Here is a 17,315-nt window from a genome sequence, read left to right as displayed (position 1 = left end):
CTTTCTCCAGACTCGAAGCGATAGCCGTAATAAAAGCGTCATTGTTGAGGGCAATAGAGTGGGGTGTTAACGACGCTGGTGGCGACGCATATGGAGAGCGGCTGCATATTCCTTTGAGGAAACACGGCCGTGGACTCGCAAGTGCGCGTCTCCCACCAAGCTCCGTTGTCGACGAAAGTGGCCTCACATACGAAATTGAGCAGACGACGGGTGAGATCGAGGTTGTCAGCGCTTGGTGGCTCATTTGCGACGTCGGGTAGCCATGATTTTCGTCAATCAAAGGGTATCCACCCTTACGGACGGGAACTTGAAATCCGGAAATTTGAGATAGAAATCGCTTTAAATTTAAAAAAAAAAACAGCAGATCCCACCCCCCGGGGGAATCGATATTATCTGAAGCAGTGTGGGGGGAGCCTACCCCATTAAGAAACGACCATGGAAACACGAAGACGTAGGTGGCTGTTTCATGACCTACATGACACGCATGTCATGGCATTCATGTCATGATTCTCATTTCTGTTCGTCGTACACTCTGTCACACTATGCCAATTATGGTGCATACCAAGTTAACGAAACGACCATGAGAGCAAAAAGACGTAGGTTGCTCTTTTATGACCTACATGACGCAAATGTCACGATACTCACGTCCTGACAGATCATTTACATTCTTCATACATTCTTGTCATACTATACCAATTTTGGTACATACGCTGTTAACGAAACGACAAGAAGAATACCAAGACGTAGGCGGGAAGATATGTGCTCTCAAAGTGGCAAGTCATCGCCAACAAATGCTTCGCATTTTCATTGGGCGATATGATTGTGCCTACACGCTAAGAAAAAAAGGAATGACCCTTGCTCCATTAAGGGAAAAAGGGCGATGTCCCCTATGTTCGTCTTAAATGGAGCAAATTACCTCCCTCATGCCTGGAGGCAACGGCTTCTCCCTCTTCAAAACCAACTCCAGGCACGCGAAGCAATGGATGCAACTAGGCCTACCAACTCTGCTAGTTCGCATCTGGAAAACAACGTACGCGTCATAAGCATATTGTACGTTTCAGATATTTGCAAAAAAAAAAACAATCTCGCTTAGCTTTTTTTTGGCGAATACAAGGTGCAAGGTGCAAGTACGACACGATTTTGTAGCGAGGCCTTCCGCTCGACTGCCACGCTCATCAGGCACCGTTGACGTCCGGCTGATCACGTTACTAATGCGGCAGGAGCATCCCTCTAACAACTGTCGAAGCGCGAAAAGGAATGGCATCGCTAAACCATCGCGGTGTTGAACTTACGTAAACTTAGGGATAGCCATACATCAATCCGTCATGCGCGCGCGCACGCACGCACGCGCACGCGCACGCGCACGCGCACACGCACACACACACACACACACACACACACACACAAGCACACACACACACACACACACAAGCACACACACACACACAAGCACACACACACACACAAGCACACGCACGCACGCACGCACACGCACACACACACACACACACACACGCACACACACACGCACACGCACACACACACACACACACACACATGTACACGCTTACGTAAACAACGCGCTTAGCGGCACCTGGGGAGGCTTCAAATCATGAAACCATATACGCGGCCCGATAGCTGGCGCTAAAGCTGGCAAAAACACGGCCACAGTTTCATTTTGCACTTTCCGCTCGGCAAAGTCATGCGGAGCAACACAATCTTTCACAGGCATACTATGCACAACAGAGCAACACGGAGCACTTTCCCACATACTGCGCAGAGCAGAGCAGCCACAGCAGACAACACAGGGTACATACACAAACACTGCTCGAGCTGCCGCCATCCATACGCCATGGAACTTTCTTATATAGCCATGATGTTTCGACCTGCATTATAGTGCCAGTGAGCGACTCTCCGTTATGCGTGATTCAATAAATTTCGGTAGAATACAGGAATTTGATAAATTATAAAACCGAGAACTAGGAGTCGGATTCCTGATTAATAAGAATATAGCTGGTAACATACAGGAATTCTATAGCATTAACGAGAGGGTGGCATGTCTTGTTGTGAAACTTAATAAGAGGTACAAAATGAAGGTTGTACAGGTCTACGCCCCTACGTCCAGTCATGATGACCAGGAAGTCGAAAGCTTCTATGAAGACGTGGAATCGGCGATGGGTAGAGTGAAAACAAAATACACTATACTGATGGGCGATTTCAATGCCAAGGTAGGCAAGAAGCATGCTGGAGACAAGGCAGTGGGGGAATATGGCATAGGCACTAGGAATAGCAGGGGCGAGTTATTAGTGGAGTTTGCAGAACAGAATAATATGAGGATAATGAATACCTTCTTCCGCAAGCGGAATAACCGAAAGTGGACATGGAGGAGCCCGAACGGCGAGACTAGAAATGAAATAGATTTCATACTCTGCGCTAACCCTGGCATCATACAAGATGTGGACGTGCTCGGTAAAGTGCGCTGCAGTGACCACAGGATGGTAAGAACTCGAATTAGCCTAGACCTGAGGAGGGAACGGAGGAAACTGGTACATAAGAAGCCCATCAATGAGTTAGCGCTAAGAGGGAAAATAGAGGAATTCCAGATCAAGCTATCGAACAGGTATTCGGCTTTAAGTCACGAAGAGGACCTTAGTGTTGAAGCAATGAACGACAATATTGTGGGCATCATTAAGGAGTGTGCAATAGAAGTCGGTGGTAACTCCGTTAGACAGGATACCAGTAAGCTATCGCAGGAGACGAAAGATCTGATCAAGAAACGCCAATGTATGAAAGCCTCTAACCCTACAGCTAGAATAGAACTGGCAGAACTTTCGAAGTTAATCAACAAGCGTAAGACAGCGGACATAAGGAAGTATAACATGGACAGAATTGAGCAAGCACTCAGGAACGGAGGAAGCCTAAAAGCAGTGAAGAAGAAACTAGGAATTGGCAAGAATCAGATGTATGCGTTAAGAGACAAAGCCGGCAATATCATTACTAATATGGATGAGATAGTTCAAGTGGCTGAGGAGTTCTATAGAGATTTGTACAGTACGAGTGGCACCCACGATGATAATGGAAGAGAGAATAATCTAGAAGAATTCGATATCCCAGAAGTAACGCCGGAAGAAGTAAAGAAAGCCTTGGGAGCTATGCAAAGGGGGAAGGCAGCTGGGGAGGATCAGGTAACAGCAGATTTGCTGAAGGATGGTGGGCAGATTGTTCTAGAAAAACTGGCCACCCTGTATACACAATGCCTCAAGACCTCGACCGTACCGGAATCTTGGAAGAACGCTAACATAATCCTAATTCATAAGAAAGGCGACGCCAAAGACTTGAAAAATTATAGACCGATCAGCTTACTGTCCGTTGCCTACAAAGTATTTACTAAGGTAATTGCAAATAGAATCCGGAACACCTTAGACTTCCGTCAACCAAAGGACCAGGCAGGATTCCGTAAAGGCTACTCAACAATAGATCACATTCACACTATCAATCAGGTGATAGAGAAATGTGCGGAATATAACCAACCATTATATATAGCTTTCATTGATTACGATAAAGCGTTTGATTCAGTCGAAACCTCGGCAGTCATGGAGGCATTGCGGAATCAGGGTGTAGACGAGCCGTATGTAAAAATACTGAAAGATATCTATAGCGGCTCCACAGCCACTGTACTCCTCCATAAAGAAAGCAACAAAATCCCAATAAAGAAAGGCGTCAGGCAGGGAGATACGATCTCTCCAATGCTATTCACAGCGTGTTTACAGGAGGTATTCAGAGACCTGGATTGGGAAGAATTGGGGATAAGAGTAAATGGAGAATACCTTAGTAACTTGCGCTTCGCTGATGATATTGCCTTGCTTAGTAACTCAGGGGACCAACTGCAATGCATGCTCACTGATCTGGAGAGGCAGAGCAGAAGGGTGGGACTAAAAATGAATCTGCAGAAAACTAAAGTAATGTTTAACAGTCTCGGAAGGGAACAGCAGTTTACGATAGGTAGCGAGGCACTGGAAATGGTAAGAGAATATATCTACTTAGGACAGGTAGTGACTGCTGATCCAGATCATGAGAGTGAAATAATCAGAAGAATAAGAATGGGCTGGGGTGCGTTTGGCAGGCATTCGCAGATCATGAACAGCAGGTTGCCATTATCCCTCAAGAGAAAAGTGTATAACAGCTGTGTCTTACCAGTACTTACGTACGGAGCAGAAACCTGGAGGCTTACGAAAAGGGTTCTACTTAAATTGAGGACGACGCAACGAGCTATGGAAAGAAGAATGATAGGTGTAACATTAAGGGATAAGAAAAGAGCAGATTGGGTGAGGGAACAAACGCGCGTTAATGACATCTTAGTTGAAATCAAGAAAAAGAAATGGGCATGGGCAGGACATGTAATGAGGAGGGAAGATAACCGATGGTCATTAAGGGTTACAGACTGGATTCCGAGGGAAGGGAAGCGTAGCAGGGGGCGACAGAAAGTTAGGTGGGCAGATGAGATTAGGAAGTTTGGAGGGTCAACATGGCCACAATTAGCACATGACCGGGGTAGTTGGAGAAGTATGGGAGAGGCCTTTGCCCTGCAGTGGGCGTAATCAGGCTGATGATGATGATGATGATGATGAAAACCGCGCTATAATAAATGCTTTTGACTAGCGACATCAATTACCAACACGTTGGGGACGGAGATCATCAAGCCTCTCACTTCGAAGCCGTAGCAGATGGCGATTCGAGAACCGCTGATGGTTATAAAATACATTCTGTTGAGATTGCTTCAACGTTTATTGCCTAATTTCATACAGAAATAGCAAACAATTTGCTATCCGCGGCGTCCCTACGCCGCCCTGAATGGGGTACGTGCGATCCAGCGCGCGGTGTACCGGCGGCGGCCGCCGGGCGGACATGAGGCGGGGCACATAGAGTGAAAGTGATTCTGACCGGGACGCTGAAGCCACCGCTTTTGAGCAAGCCTTAGAAATCATGTTTTGCCTTCCTGCCCACAGACTAAACGTATCCTGCTACGTGGAGGACGTCGTCCGCTACTACATGCTCACCCGCTGCGTGCGATTTGTAAGAATATCGTAGGAGAGTTGAGCTTTGAGTTGAACTATTCTCGTATCGCAGCTCCCGTTCGAGCTAGAGGTTTGACACTGTTGGTCGATTGTCATGAAAGGTATATAGCTCAGGTTATGCTAATGAACATTATTTGCCGTCAAAAAGAAATTATTGTAGCCGATGTTCGGGTCACCGGCGGCGACAACGCAAGATACGCACGCAAGAGAGTAAGCTTTCTCCCCTTTCGATTGCCACAAGAGGGCGCGACATGCGAAGTGCTTGTGAAAGAGGGACCCACTGGCCTGAAGGAAGAAAACGGCTAATGCCTCCTTTCTCGCTGCCTTCTTGTTTTGGAGTGTATGCCAACTGCTATTTGGGTGCCGTTGAGGCTGTGCAAAAAAAGAGTAAAAAAAATTATTGGAGAATTGGGTGCCTGTGCTTCTTTAAGCTGACTTCGTTTTATTGCGTAGATTCACCGAGCGTTATGGTCAAACTTGCATTTGCGGGCCCCGGTGAAGCCAGCTGCCCTTGTTGCTTAGGGGCTCTGGCATTGCGCTGCTAAGCACGATATCGTGGGATCATATCGCGGCCGCGGCGAAATGCAAGAACGCCCGTGGGCATTGGACACAGTTCATGCGAAAACTTTTAGCAATCTCCAGGGGCCAAGCTAAGCTTTTACCACGTACCTATTTGCATCCAAGACTTAGTAGGCAGTAATTTTTGTACTGCAGCCAAAGCGATATTTAGCGCACATGCTTTCTCGGGTGCACAGCCGACTTTCGCATCTAATACACTCACAAGAATATATCCCTCTTTCATAGGGATAAACATCCAAAAGTCAGTCTTTGGATGTTTCGCAACCACTGCCATGGCAAGTTCTGGTACATCTAAAGAAAACAGCATTAAGAGAATTACTTTATCACGCAATATCAATAGGCGGCTACATTTAGTTCTTTTGTTTTAATTTCGAAAGCATCATAAGAAGTTAAAGTACGTCTCTGTAGCCTTATAAGGAAGACACTGTGCGCCTTGATTCAATTTCAACATTCTACACAATAATTCGACTTTCTCTACGTCTGACAGAAACATGTGATAGCTGTTTTCATTAACTATTACATTTCGCTACAATATTGGTGCTTCGCATTTTTTAAGTTTGTTTTGCAGGCAGATGGACTCAGCCAGCAATGATTTCAACTAATTTGAAAGTATAAGTATGTCAGAAAGTCTTTCTGTTTCCTCACTCGGAAGACAACCTCTGTAGTTGCAAAACTATTCTGCAGCCATCGTTTTATATTATTCAGAGAGTATGCGTCTTCGAAATTTTAGAATTTCTTGCGTTTTTGCTGAACATAATGCGCCGACATATTTTGAAGCACCTGCTCTTTTGGAAGACCCGGTCATGTTTCAGCCACCTAGGTAATCGTAGTATTATTTCTGTTCTCGTATGCTTACGGGCCCTATTTGAAATCTAGGAACAGTATTTCTTTAAGAAAGTAAGAAAGGACGGAGTATATGTTGGAGTGGGCGGGATGCAGGGGGACGATTATTGTTGGTTTTTTTCGACAGCATGCTGTTGTTCAATGAGTGCCTCATTTTTTGTCTGTTTTTTTTTCGTGAAATTTTAGATAAGGTTTCTTCTTGACGAAATATCTTAGTTAGGCTCATTGCTTTCATAAGACGAAACAAATAATGAACGCCCTGCTCACATTTTTCATATGAATATATCTAAACTCGAGAGAACTAATTCAGAACGTAACTCCTAGAGACTGCAGATGACTATACATTCTCACTGTGGTATAAGTCTTCGACAGCTGGATAATGAATATCATTTCCGCCTTCTGCCGTAATTAATCCGGCCGACTGTTTCGTGGTGACCATATTATTTGAAGCATTAACAATTCAGATTTAAAAAAAAAAACATGTCACGAACTTATGGTTTCTAACTCGCCGTAAAGATAAACCATGTAATTATATTGTATGCACATATAAAGAAGCATGAAGCTGGAACCAGAAAGCGTTCCATATATAACGCGTTTACAGTTATGGAAGTAGCGCTATTTTTTGCGTATGGAGGCGCCCTACGCACGCGTTGTTTGTTAGTCTGCTTCTGGTATCTAACCATGAAGAAGGCGCTCGTTACGGCGGCCTTCGCCCATATGCAACATCACTTTTGCATGTCGTCGATTTAGGGTCTTTTTTTGATGATCAGCTTGAAGCGACTTAAGTTGACAGGCCCTGGCGGTCGTTACCGCTTCTTAAAGCTGCGGCACTTGCGGTCACCTCGAAGGCAGGTTGCTTTTTTTTTTCTTTTCTATTTGATAGGAAGTGCTGAATCCGAAAGAATAGCAGTCCTCTTCCTCCGCTGTAGCGTCTGCGGGAAATGGTCTCAAGTACCGCCACAGATGTACCACTGACTAGCGGCTCCGTTCTCTGAGGCCTTACCAAATAAAAAAATAAACGCTACTTGAATATTCGCACTTCAATTAATGTACTCCTTCAAGTGCATCGTTGCTTTAATAGCGCGAATAACGTTCCTGAAGCGTTCGAATTTTTGGTGACCTTCACACTCACTGGCGATGATTTCTCCGCAATTTTTCTAGTCTTAAGTTCATAACAATCGATCAAGTTCCTGACAATCCCATCCTGGAGGCTCGTATGCCGTATTAACTCGTGTAAGGCCAAGCACTTTTTTTATTTATTTTAAACCGAAGCTTTATTCAATTCCCCTTCCACGGTTTCGACTGCGTCAATCAATCGCTGGTCGCGTACTTGCCGATTAATTTCGCATTCACTGTCGAATTCCAATTACGGCGGCGGAATTCCTACCTCGGCCCCCTAGCGCAGCAGGCCGAGGCTCTAACCACTGAGCCATAATCGCATGATCACTTTTCTCGTGCCAACATCAACTAGCAGTTTGAGAGTGCCGCCACTTACTGATTATTATTACGATTTCCGTACAATGGTACATACCCAAATCTGGAAACTGGCTATGAAGCGCGGAGTACATATTGTGCCAATGCCAGCTCATTGAATGATGACCGCATGTTGATAATTGTGATTTGCATATCATGCCCCGGACGCACAACGGTGGATTGATCAAGAAGTGCGTGCGCGTGTTGATGATGATGATGACGATTTCCATACTGTGACACAACACACAGCAGGGTATCGGCCAGGACGTCCTGGACGATCCTTGGCGATGCTGGTACTGGCGATGTTTGGTCATAGTGACAATGATAGTGACAATGAGTTATAGGCACACAGTGGGACGCACACGCACAACGACGGACTGGCAAAGAAGCGACCTGCGGTTCGTTTAAAATAAATACGAAGAAATAACGTCATACGAGCGCATACACGATTTGTCACATGGTGTACCACGGATATACGAGCTAGTGTATCCGAGCGCCGCGTTCGTTTATGCCAAAGACGCAGCAATGAAATATGAAAATTTATAGTATATCCTTACCCGCTTCACATGTATTGCAACAAGTGCGTTATGCCTGCATATATAAACTGACCCTGGCGCTCCCTTAACAGCCAAACCCGGTCAAGAGCAGGACTCTTTGAGGAACTATCAGATATTGTTTGGGATATCATAGGCCTTAGCGAGATTATAACTGGTGAGGCTTATACAGTGCTGACTAACGTCCATGTATTCTGCTATAGAGGCGTCCCGGATAAGAAGCAATACGGGGTAGGATTCCTATTCTATAAGGACATGGCGGGCAACGTTAACGGATTCTACAACATTAATGAGAGGGCAGCAGTAGTCATAATCAAATTGAATAAGAGGTACAGATTAAATGTAGTACAAGCCTACGCTCCAACATCCACTCACGGTGAAGGTAAAGTAGATCAGTATTATGAGGATGTTGAATGAGCGAGGAGAGAAGTGCAAACTCAGTATACTGTACGTAATAGGCGATTCAATGCAATGTTCGGAAAAAGCAGGCTGGTGAACAAGCAATTGATCACTAGGACGTCTATTCTAGTAACGCTAGAAAAGAAATGCTGGTAGAATTCGCGGAAAGGAATAAGCTGAAAATAATGAACACTTATTGAAGAAGCGTAGCAACAGAATGTGTACCTGGAAAAGCCCTAATGGTGAAACAAGAATTGAAATTGATTTCACACTTTCTGCCAATCCCAGCATAGTGCAGGATGTAGAAGTGATAGGCAGGGTAAAGTGCAGTGATCATGCATTAGTGAGGGCTAGGATTCACTACACTTTGAAGAGAGAAAGACTAAAATTTGTTAAGAAGGAACATACCAACCTAGACGCATTAAGGGTAAAAGCAGACCAATTTAGGTTGGCACCTGAAAACATATATGCAGCGTTAGAACAGAGAGATGAAGATTACAGAGAGGCACTGAGTGAAACCGTAACTAGGCTGGTTTCAGAAGCAGCAATTGAAGTGGGAGGTAAGGCACCAAGGCAACCAGTAGGTAAACTCTCCCAAGTATCAAAGGACTTCATAAAGAAACGACAAAGAATGAAGGTGTCCAACTCAAGAGATGAGGTAGAATTGGCGGAACTGTCAAAACTGATCAACAAAGTGAAAATAAGTGATATTTGAAACTATAACGTGATAAAAAATGAAGCAGTCGTAAAAAAATGGATGCAGCCCGAAAACAGCGAGAAATAAACTTGGCATAGGACAAACCAAGATATGTGCACTGAAAGATAAGCAGGGTAATATTATCAGCAATCTCCAACATATAGTAGAAGAAGCGGAAGAATTCTATACTGGCATGTACAGTTCGCAGAAGAGTCAGGAATGCTGCATGAGAAAGAGTAAGGAACAGGATACAGAAACTCCTCTTATAGCTAGCGATGAGGTCAGAAGGGCCTTGAAAGACATGAAACGAGGAAGAGCGGCCGGAGAAGATGGAATAACAGTCGATATAATCAAAGATGGAGGAGGCATAATGCTTAGAAAACTGTCTGTTCTTTATATGAAGTGTCTACTGACTGCAAGGGTCCCAGAAAACTGGAAGAATGCAAGCATTATACTAAGCAACAGAAAGGGAGACGTTAAATTGAAAAATATTTGGCCCCTTAGCTTGGTCCCAGTATTATATAAAATATTTGCCAAAATATTCTCCAATAGAATAAGGGAAACACGGAACTTTAGTCAACCAAGGTAACAGGCTGGTTTCAGGAAGGGATACTCTACAATGGATCACATCCACTTCATTAATCAGGAAATCGAGAAATCCGCCGAGTACTGTAAGCCTCTCTATATGGGGCTTGCATTGATTACGAAAAGGCATTTGATTCAGTACATATACCAGCATCCATACATGCATTACGCAATCAACAGCACACACCCCTTAAGTAAATACCTTGGAAAACATCTACGGAGATTATGCAGCTAGTTTAATTATACACAAGAAAAGTAGTAAGACACCTATAAAGAAAGGGATCAGACAGGGAGACACAATCTCTCCAGTGCTATTCACTGCGTGTTCGGAAGAAGTATTCATGCTACTAAACTGGGAAGGCTTAGAATTAAGGATCGACGGCGAATACCTTAGCAACCTTCGGTGTGCCGATGACATTGCTCTATTCAGCAACACTGCAAACGAGTGACAACAAATGATTGAGGACCTTAACAGAGCGTGTGTAATATTGCTGTTGAAGATTAATGTGCAGAAGACAAAGATATTGATGAATAACCGGGCAAAGGAACAAGAGTTTAGGGTCGCCAATCAGCCACTATAGTCTGTGAAGGAGGCGTTTACCTAAATCCATTATCCACAGGGAACCCTGATCATGAGAAGGAAATTTATAGAAGCATAAAAATGGGTTGAATCGCATACGGGAGACATTGTCAGCTCCTGACTGGAAGCCTACCATTATCATTGTAAAGGATGTATCATCAGTGCATTTTACCGGTGCTGACATATGGTGCTGAAACGTGGAAACTGACAAAGAAGCTTGAGAACAAGTTAAGGACCGCACAGGGAGTGATATGGCGAAGAATGCTAGGCATAACCTTGTGAGACAAAAAAGAGCGGTTTCAATCAGAGAGCAAACGGGTATAGCAGATATTCTAATTGACATTAAGAGAAAAGAATGGCACTGGGAAGGTAATGTTATGCGCAGGATAGATAACCGTTGGACCATTAGGGCTACAGAATGGGTACCAAGAGAAGGGAAGCGCAGTAGTGGAAGGCAAAAGACTAGGTGATGCGATGAAATTAGAAAATTTGCGGGTGCTAGTTGGAATCGGTTGGCGCAGGACAGCGGTAATCGGAGATTACAGGAAGAGGCCTTCGTCCTGCAGTGGACATAAGATAAGCTGATGATGATGATAATGATGATGATGACTGATTATCATGTACATAAACAATTGTGGTTTACTGCAGAGCTGCTCAATCAGCACTGCATGTCCAGCAGCTGGAGGCATTCTGCCGCAGAGTAGACTGAAACCCACATACTGCAGACATGTCATAAAATTTATTGTTTTACATTTGAGATATGTATGTACAGAATGCTGCTGCAGGGCTTGCGGAAACAATAACTGAAACAGAGACGCACTTCATTGGCTATTCTGACTTCCAATGTCTTGAAAAGCTTGCCAGGTGCAATTTATGGCAAAATCGGGTGCTTTCACTACTGACTGCCTTCAAGATGCGGTGACATGCACCCTAAAGAAATAAAAAAATTAATTAGTAAAATTTTCTCCCTAAATAATTGTATCAAATATCACGCAAATTCTGATTTCTGTCGTCGCTGTGAAGCTTTCACAGCAATGAAATGTAATTTTATTTTAGGACCAGCATATTTGTTAATTTTAGATGAAATTTCATGTCCACGAATGTTGCACATAGCCCCCCTGGCTATTTTTGCGAACTTTGTTTTGTAATCTTTGGTATAGGCATAGAGCCTTGCGCGTATTCACCCGCGCGTATTTCTGGGCATGCCCGTGAACTTTGTACATGGCTCCTTCGGTAATCCATTGAACTCCACAGCACTGCATTGGCATAACTCCTTGAAAAACGCTGTAAAATATGGTTATTTCAGAATTTAAATGCGTATATTTTCGGAAGAGAGTATCCTGCTGATGTTGGCAACTAAAACTTTTTGGATTCCCTCGATGTTTTCAAATAGATTTTTTTATAAAGTGCTGATCAGTGAGTTATGTAAGGGCCTTGGGGTGAAGTTTGATAGATGGCCGAAGAGTCAGCGCGCGTGGGTGAAGAGTTGCAAGATTGTACCCTATATGGAAGATTACAATACAGAAAAGCTGCGTGTAGCTATACTAAAGGTCACTGTGTACCTTTAAATTTATACGTGCACGAAATTGTGCGAATATTCCCTGTATTAAACGTTACTTGAGCCAAGGTTAAGATTTCTTTTCGAATTTATGGTAGACCAATTTTTGTGAATGTATGACCCTCTAATAAAAATTACTTGAATAAAGATTACTGTGTAACTTTTAATTATAGGCGTACAAAATTGTAAGAATATACTTTTCTTTTTATTAAACGTTACCGTGCTAAGAGTGCAGGCGCTGCATCTCGCGAGCTCCCGATTAGCGAGGCAGTCGCGCTACACTTCACTGCGTTTGCAATGTGCTACATGAGACAAATTGTCCGTGTCGAGCCTTAAATACGTCCTGCTGAGTGACCAACATCTCCTATAGCTGGGACATAGCTTCGTGTAACCAATGGCAAAAGGTTCAAAGAACATAAAATGGAAAGAATCATTCCGTAATATGGGTACAGGAGTTTATAATATCTCAAGTGTACCTCTTATAAAGAAATCCTAGAATTCTAAAAAAGGCATATTCCATCTTTCCAGGTTCCTGCACCGAGGAATGTTCAAGGGAAATAGAGATTGTCAAGCTGAATTTATTGAACAAGAGTCATGGTTTCTGGCCATCAGAGTTAGGGTGGGGTGTCCAAAGGTAAACTTTTAGTTCGTAATTTTCACGAACGTAGCACTCGTGGGAACAAGAACAAAAATTATTTGGGTAATTGAGGTCAGCTTCTGCCAAGGAAGATAAATATTCCGCGAAGAGCCATATAGTCTGCAGAACTACAGTATACCATAATCACTACCGCCACTAAGAGATGACACGGCTTCAGAAAGGGAACGATCACTTTTAAGAAAGCAGTTATCTATTTCAAGCGACTAAATTTTAAAGTCAATGGCGGTGACTAATCGTACAACAATTCAATAATTTATTATTCTCATACAGTATACGCTATGTCGCCATAGGGCGTCGCAAGGATTCATTTCAGGTTCACCTTCTGCTATGTTAGTCCTACAAGAGAACGAAAAAAAAAAATACCGGCTTCTAGCATTTGCCGCTTGTATAACCAGTGCTGTGACGATCATCGAAGTTTCTGGGCGGCCTTTTCTACACCTCACCTCGCCACCTATCATTGTTCCAGGGTGGAGCTTCATTATTTTCCGGCACGCGTATCACGTTGGCTCCGGTTCGAAAGTCCGGTATAGAGAGCACTGGAGAGGAGGCGCTTGTCTCCTCTCCAGTAATATTTCTGTTCCTCGCTGTGCATGATATTAGGGCACGAGAGACGGCCTATATAAGGAGCTCCGAGACCTACAACCGTCAGCAGTTGGCTCAGCAGCAGCTCTGAAGTCAAAATGGTAAGCTTTTGGGAAAGCTATTGATTCTCCGCAATATATCATCAGCATCTCTTATGCTAAATTGCATTTGGTATAGCAGCAACTCTGATGGTGCGTATTGCACCAGAATATAAAGCACAAAATCGCGATTGTCTAAAAGCTTAGGACGAGGAGATTACCAGATAAATTCACATGAATGCCTACCGCTATTCTTCTTGAATCGTCATAATTGTGCGTGCGTGCGTGTGCGTGTGCGTGTGTGTGTGTGTGTGTGTGTGTGTGTGTGTGTGTGCGTGTGTGTGCGCGCGTGCGTGCGTGCGTGCGTGCGTGCGTGTGTGTGTGTGTGTGTGTGTGTGCGCGTGCGTGTGTGTGTGCGTGTGTGTGTGTATGTGTGTGTGTGTGTGCGCGCGTGTGTGTGTGCGCGTGTGTGTGTGTGTGTGTGTGCGTGTGTGTGCGTGTGCGTGTGCGTGTGCGTGTGCGTGTGTGTGTGTGTGTGTGTGTGTGTGTGTTTGTGTGTGTGTGTGTGTGTGTGTGATTCCTATGTACCTTATGTTTAAGCGTTAAATGGATCTGGATAACATGCACTGGCTATCCATTTCCCAGGGGGCAAATAAAAGCGCACGCGCAAAACAAATAGCCAAGCAGACTTTCCAAACGGCGTGCTTGTTAAGAAAATCCAGTTTCTCTTCACTGACTGTATATATCTGAGAACAATATGTCTCGAGTACTCTGGCGCATAACGATAATGAACAAAGGTTCGTGATATGGTGAAATTAGCACAAGGCGACCAATTTTGGCAACAGCTTTGGTTAATTTCGTGCTCACTGTCACCTCACAGCGAAAATTAAGCCTATTCTTTATGTCATAAGTTTTTGTGAGCAAACCACCCAACTGACCTTATATGTAACCTTGCTCTATGCTCCTTTATTTTAACGTAGATCCGCGCCTGCATCTTCCTCGCCCTGGCCACCGGCGCCTTCGCTGGCTTCGTCGGCACTACCGGATACAGCGTCGGCCTGGCTGCCGCCCCAGCCGTCGCCACCGTTGCCCACGCTGCTCCAGTTGCTACCTATGCCGCTGCTCCAGTTGTTGCCGCTGCTCCAGCTGTCACCAGGGTTGCCACCACTTACGCCGCTGCCCCAGCTGTCGCCACTGTTGCCCACGCTCCAGTCGCCACTGCTTTTGCTGCCCCAGCCGTCGCCTCCTACGCCACTGCTCCAGTCCTGGCCGCTGCTCCAGCTGTGACCAAGGTTGCCACCACTTACGCCGCTGCCCCAGCTGTCGCCACTGTTGCCCACGCTCCAGTCGCCACTGCTTTTGCTGCCCCAGCCGTCGCCTCCTACGCTGTTGCTCCAGCCGTGACCCGTGTCGCCACCGTCGCCCACGCTGCTCCAGTCGCCACCTACGCCGCTGCCCCAGCGGTCACTGCTGTGGCCCACGCCCCAGTCGCCACCGCTGTGGCCGCCCCCGTCGCCACCTACGCCGCTGCTCCAGCCGTCGCTGCTGTCCACGCTGCCCCAGCTGTTGCCACCACCACCGTTCACCACGCCCCAGCTGTCGCCACCGTCGCCCACGCTGCCCCTGTTCTTGGTGCTTACCACGCCGCTCCAGTCTACGGCTACGGCGTCGGCACCCTCGGATACGGCGTTGGCCACTACGGCTACGGCCATGGTCTCCTCGGCTATGGCCTGAACTACGGCTACGGTCTTGGCTCTCCATTCGACTACACCACCCTCCTCCGCAGGAAGAAGTGTGAGTTCTGTAATCTCTCTCAACCGGCCGAATAATTTTTATGCCCACTCATAGTCGTATTTGTTAAACTTCCTCCGTTCCCTACTATAGCGTACAGCAGAAAAAATGATAATCTTTGTTATAAGTTTCAAGCATTTATCTTAAAAACCTAGTTTCAGCGGTACGGGAAAAATATAAAACACGAAATTTGGAATAAGCTTATTCTAGCAGGTTAGAAGGTATGTCTGAATTTTCTAGGTTGAAATTTCACACGGTAGTAAGTGCGGATCTCTCTTTCTTCAGGCATGTTAGCTGAGTTGTACATTATGTTATCGTAACTGCTTTCTTTTCGATTAGGTCTTCGTGCACGATGCACGATGGACATTTCCATGGCTTTATAGCATGTTTATCTATTTCTCTTTCAGAAATCCCTGGTGTACCCGAAAGTACTACAGTTGTTTTCACAGACAAAACTATGTGTACATATCGCTTTTGCAGCGTGCTTGGAAGAGTCTATTCGCTGAAATAAAACTAAATTATTTTCCTATCCTGTGGACAATGGTGTTTTTATTTACAACATCTTCATCTTACGCAACAACAAATTACCTGAGCCCTCGGACAACAGCCTGAGAAGCTTGACGCGCGAAGCGAACACTGTGATGAACAGGATAGGTGGGTGGCAAATGACAAAGGTTGGCCCACGAATCAGAACACCGGCGCGCCTGTCGGAAGCTTAAGCGTGCTCGAAGTTTTTCGTGACCCCGACCCACCCCATTCGCATTCGTGGCACTGCATTGCAAGCCAGTATGTGAAAAATCACAACGCCGAAGCCTTACGCTGGGCGACCACTTATATACGTAGGCCTAGATGGTGTATTATGGTGGAAGGTTACCCTCTTTAAGCGATATATTGCGAAATTAACATCAAAAATATATTACTGGTTCATTGCACCTACTATACTATTCGTAAAGAAATGTGCAAGAACGAAGCGTTTTATACGAAAAATAAACAGGACTTCGGTGTTTTACCATTTCGTAACAGCACATATACAGTGTCGTGCACAGATTATTGTGTGAATTGAAGACGCTAAAAGAAAACAAACAAAACGAGAAGCATTTGGAAAGTTTATACCATTTATTCACTGCATTGATTCCATATGTGGATCAGGTGCCACATAACCTGGAAATTCATTAGCCTTTTCGCTCGGTTAAAGTGGATGACCACCACATCTTCTTAGCACACGATACAGAGGCGACCCATAATTTTGAACAAAGGTACGAACATATTTGCCTTGGTTTTATAGACACTCGCGTGGACGATGGGGCTACAACCCCGAGAGGCCAGGCGAAACTAGACACGCGTGTGGTTTGGACGGGACCGCCACAAAGGGAGAGCGGAAGGAAAGGAAAGCAGACGCGCAAGCCCTTGGAACGCGGACAAAGAGAAGGTGGTGCGAACGTAGACATGGACGACGTGGTTCAAAGTGTACTATCTGTTGTTATTAGCTTAATATTTGATAGGTGTTCTGTGTGTACGCAAAATATTAAACTTATTTTTGCATGTTAGCGGAGTGCTTGAAGCCTGCTTAACCTCCCCCGTGGGTCGGCCAGGTATTGCACAATCTTCGTGATCGGCCAATGGTTTTGGATGGATGGATGGATGGAATTATTTCTCCTGTTTACAACAGGAAGGTAGCTCAAGGTAAAGGCCGTGCGGCCTGACAAAGACATCTCCTCCTAAAACAATTCGGCGCGCTGGCCGTACGCAGCATACAAATCCTATACACACACCGAAATCAACTGGAGTGTCGGGATAGAAAATATCATTTTTGTAAAAAAAGAAAAGGAAAAGAAAATAACATGTCTTCAAGAAATGCACTTAAGGTACATTTTGTTTCAAAGTACAAGTATAACATGAAAGG

At 45.0% G+C, this 17,315-nt stretch overlaps 1 protein-coding gene and 1 pseudogene across 1 annotated transcript; both read left to right on the top strand.

Annotated features, from left to right (window-relative positions):
* The first annotated feature begins 12,238 nt into the window (after positions 1-12,238).
* Positions 12,239-15,930, top strand: LOC140216520 (uncharacterized). Its single transcript, XM_072286862.1, has 3 exons — positions 12,239-12,259; positions 14,602-15,415; positions 15,820-15,930. Coding segments are annotated over exons 1-3 (837 nt in total). The 3' UTR covers positions 15,822-15,930.
* Positions 15,931-16,858: 928 nt separating this feature from the next.
* Positions 16,859-17,038, top strand: LOC126542621 (U2 spliceosomal RNA; annotated as a pseudogene).
* Positions 17,039-17,315: the final 277 nt, after the last annotated feature.

The sequence above is a fragment of the Dermacentor andersoni genome, chromosome 3 (genome assembly GCF_023375885.2).
Source record: "Dermacentor andersoni chromosome 3, qqDerAnde1_hic_scaffold, whole genome shotgun sequence".
Taxonomy (NCBI): Eukaryota; Metazoa; Arthropoda; class Arachnida; order Ixodida; family Ixodidae; genus Dermacentor; species Dermacentor andersoni.
The sequence above is the reverse complement of the archived record's forward strand: the minus strand, read 5'-3'. Positions and strand labels throughout refer to the sequence as shown.

Excerpts from the sequence above, each read along its gene's own strand:
- LOC140216520 (XM_072286862.1), top strand. The coding sequence starts at position 12,239 with ATGGCCGAAGAGTCAGCGCGC. Across the intron at positions 12,260-14,601 it reads TGGCCGAAGAGTCAGCGCGC|ATCCGCGCCTGCATCTTCCT; the intron begins GTGGGTGAAGAG and ends ATTTTAACGTAG.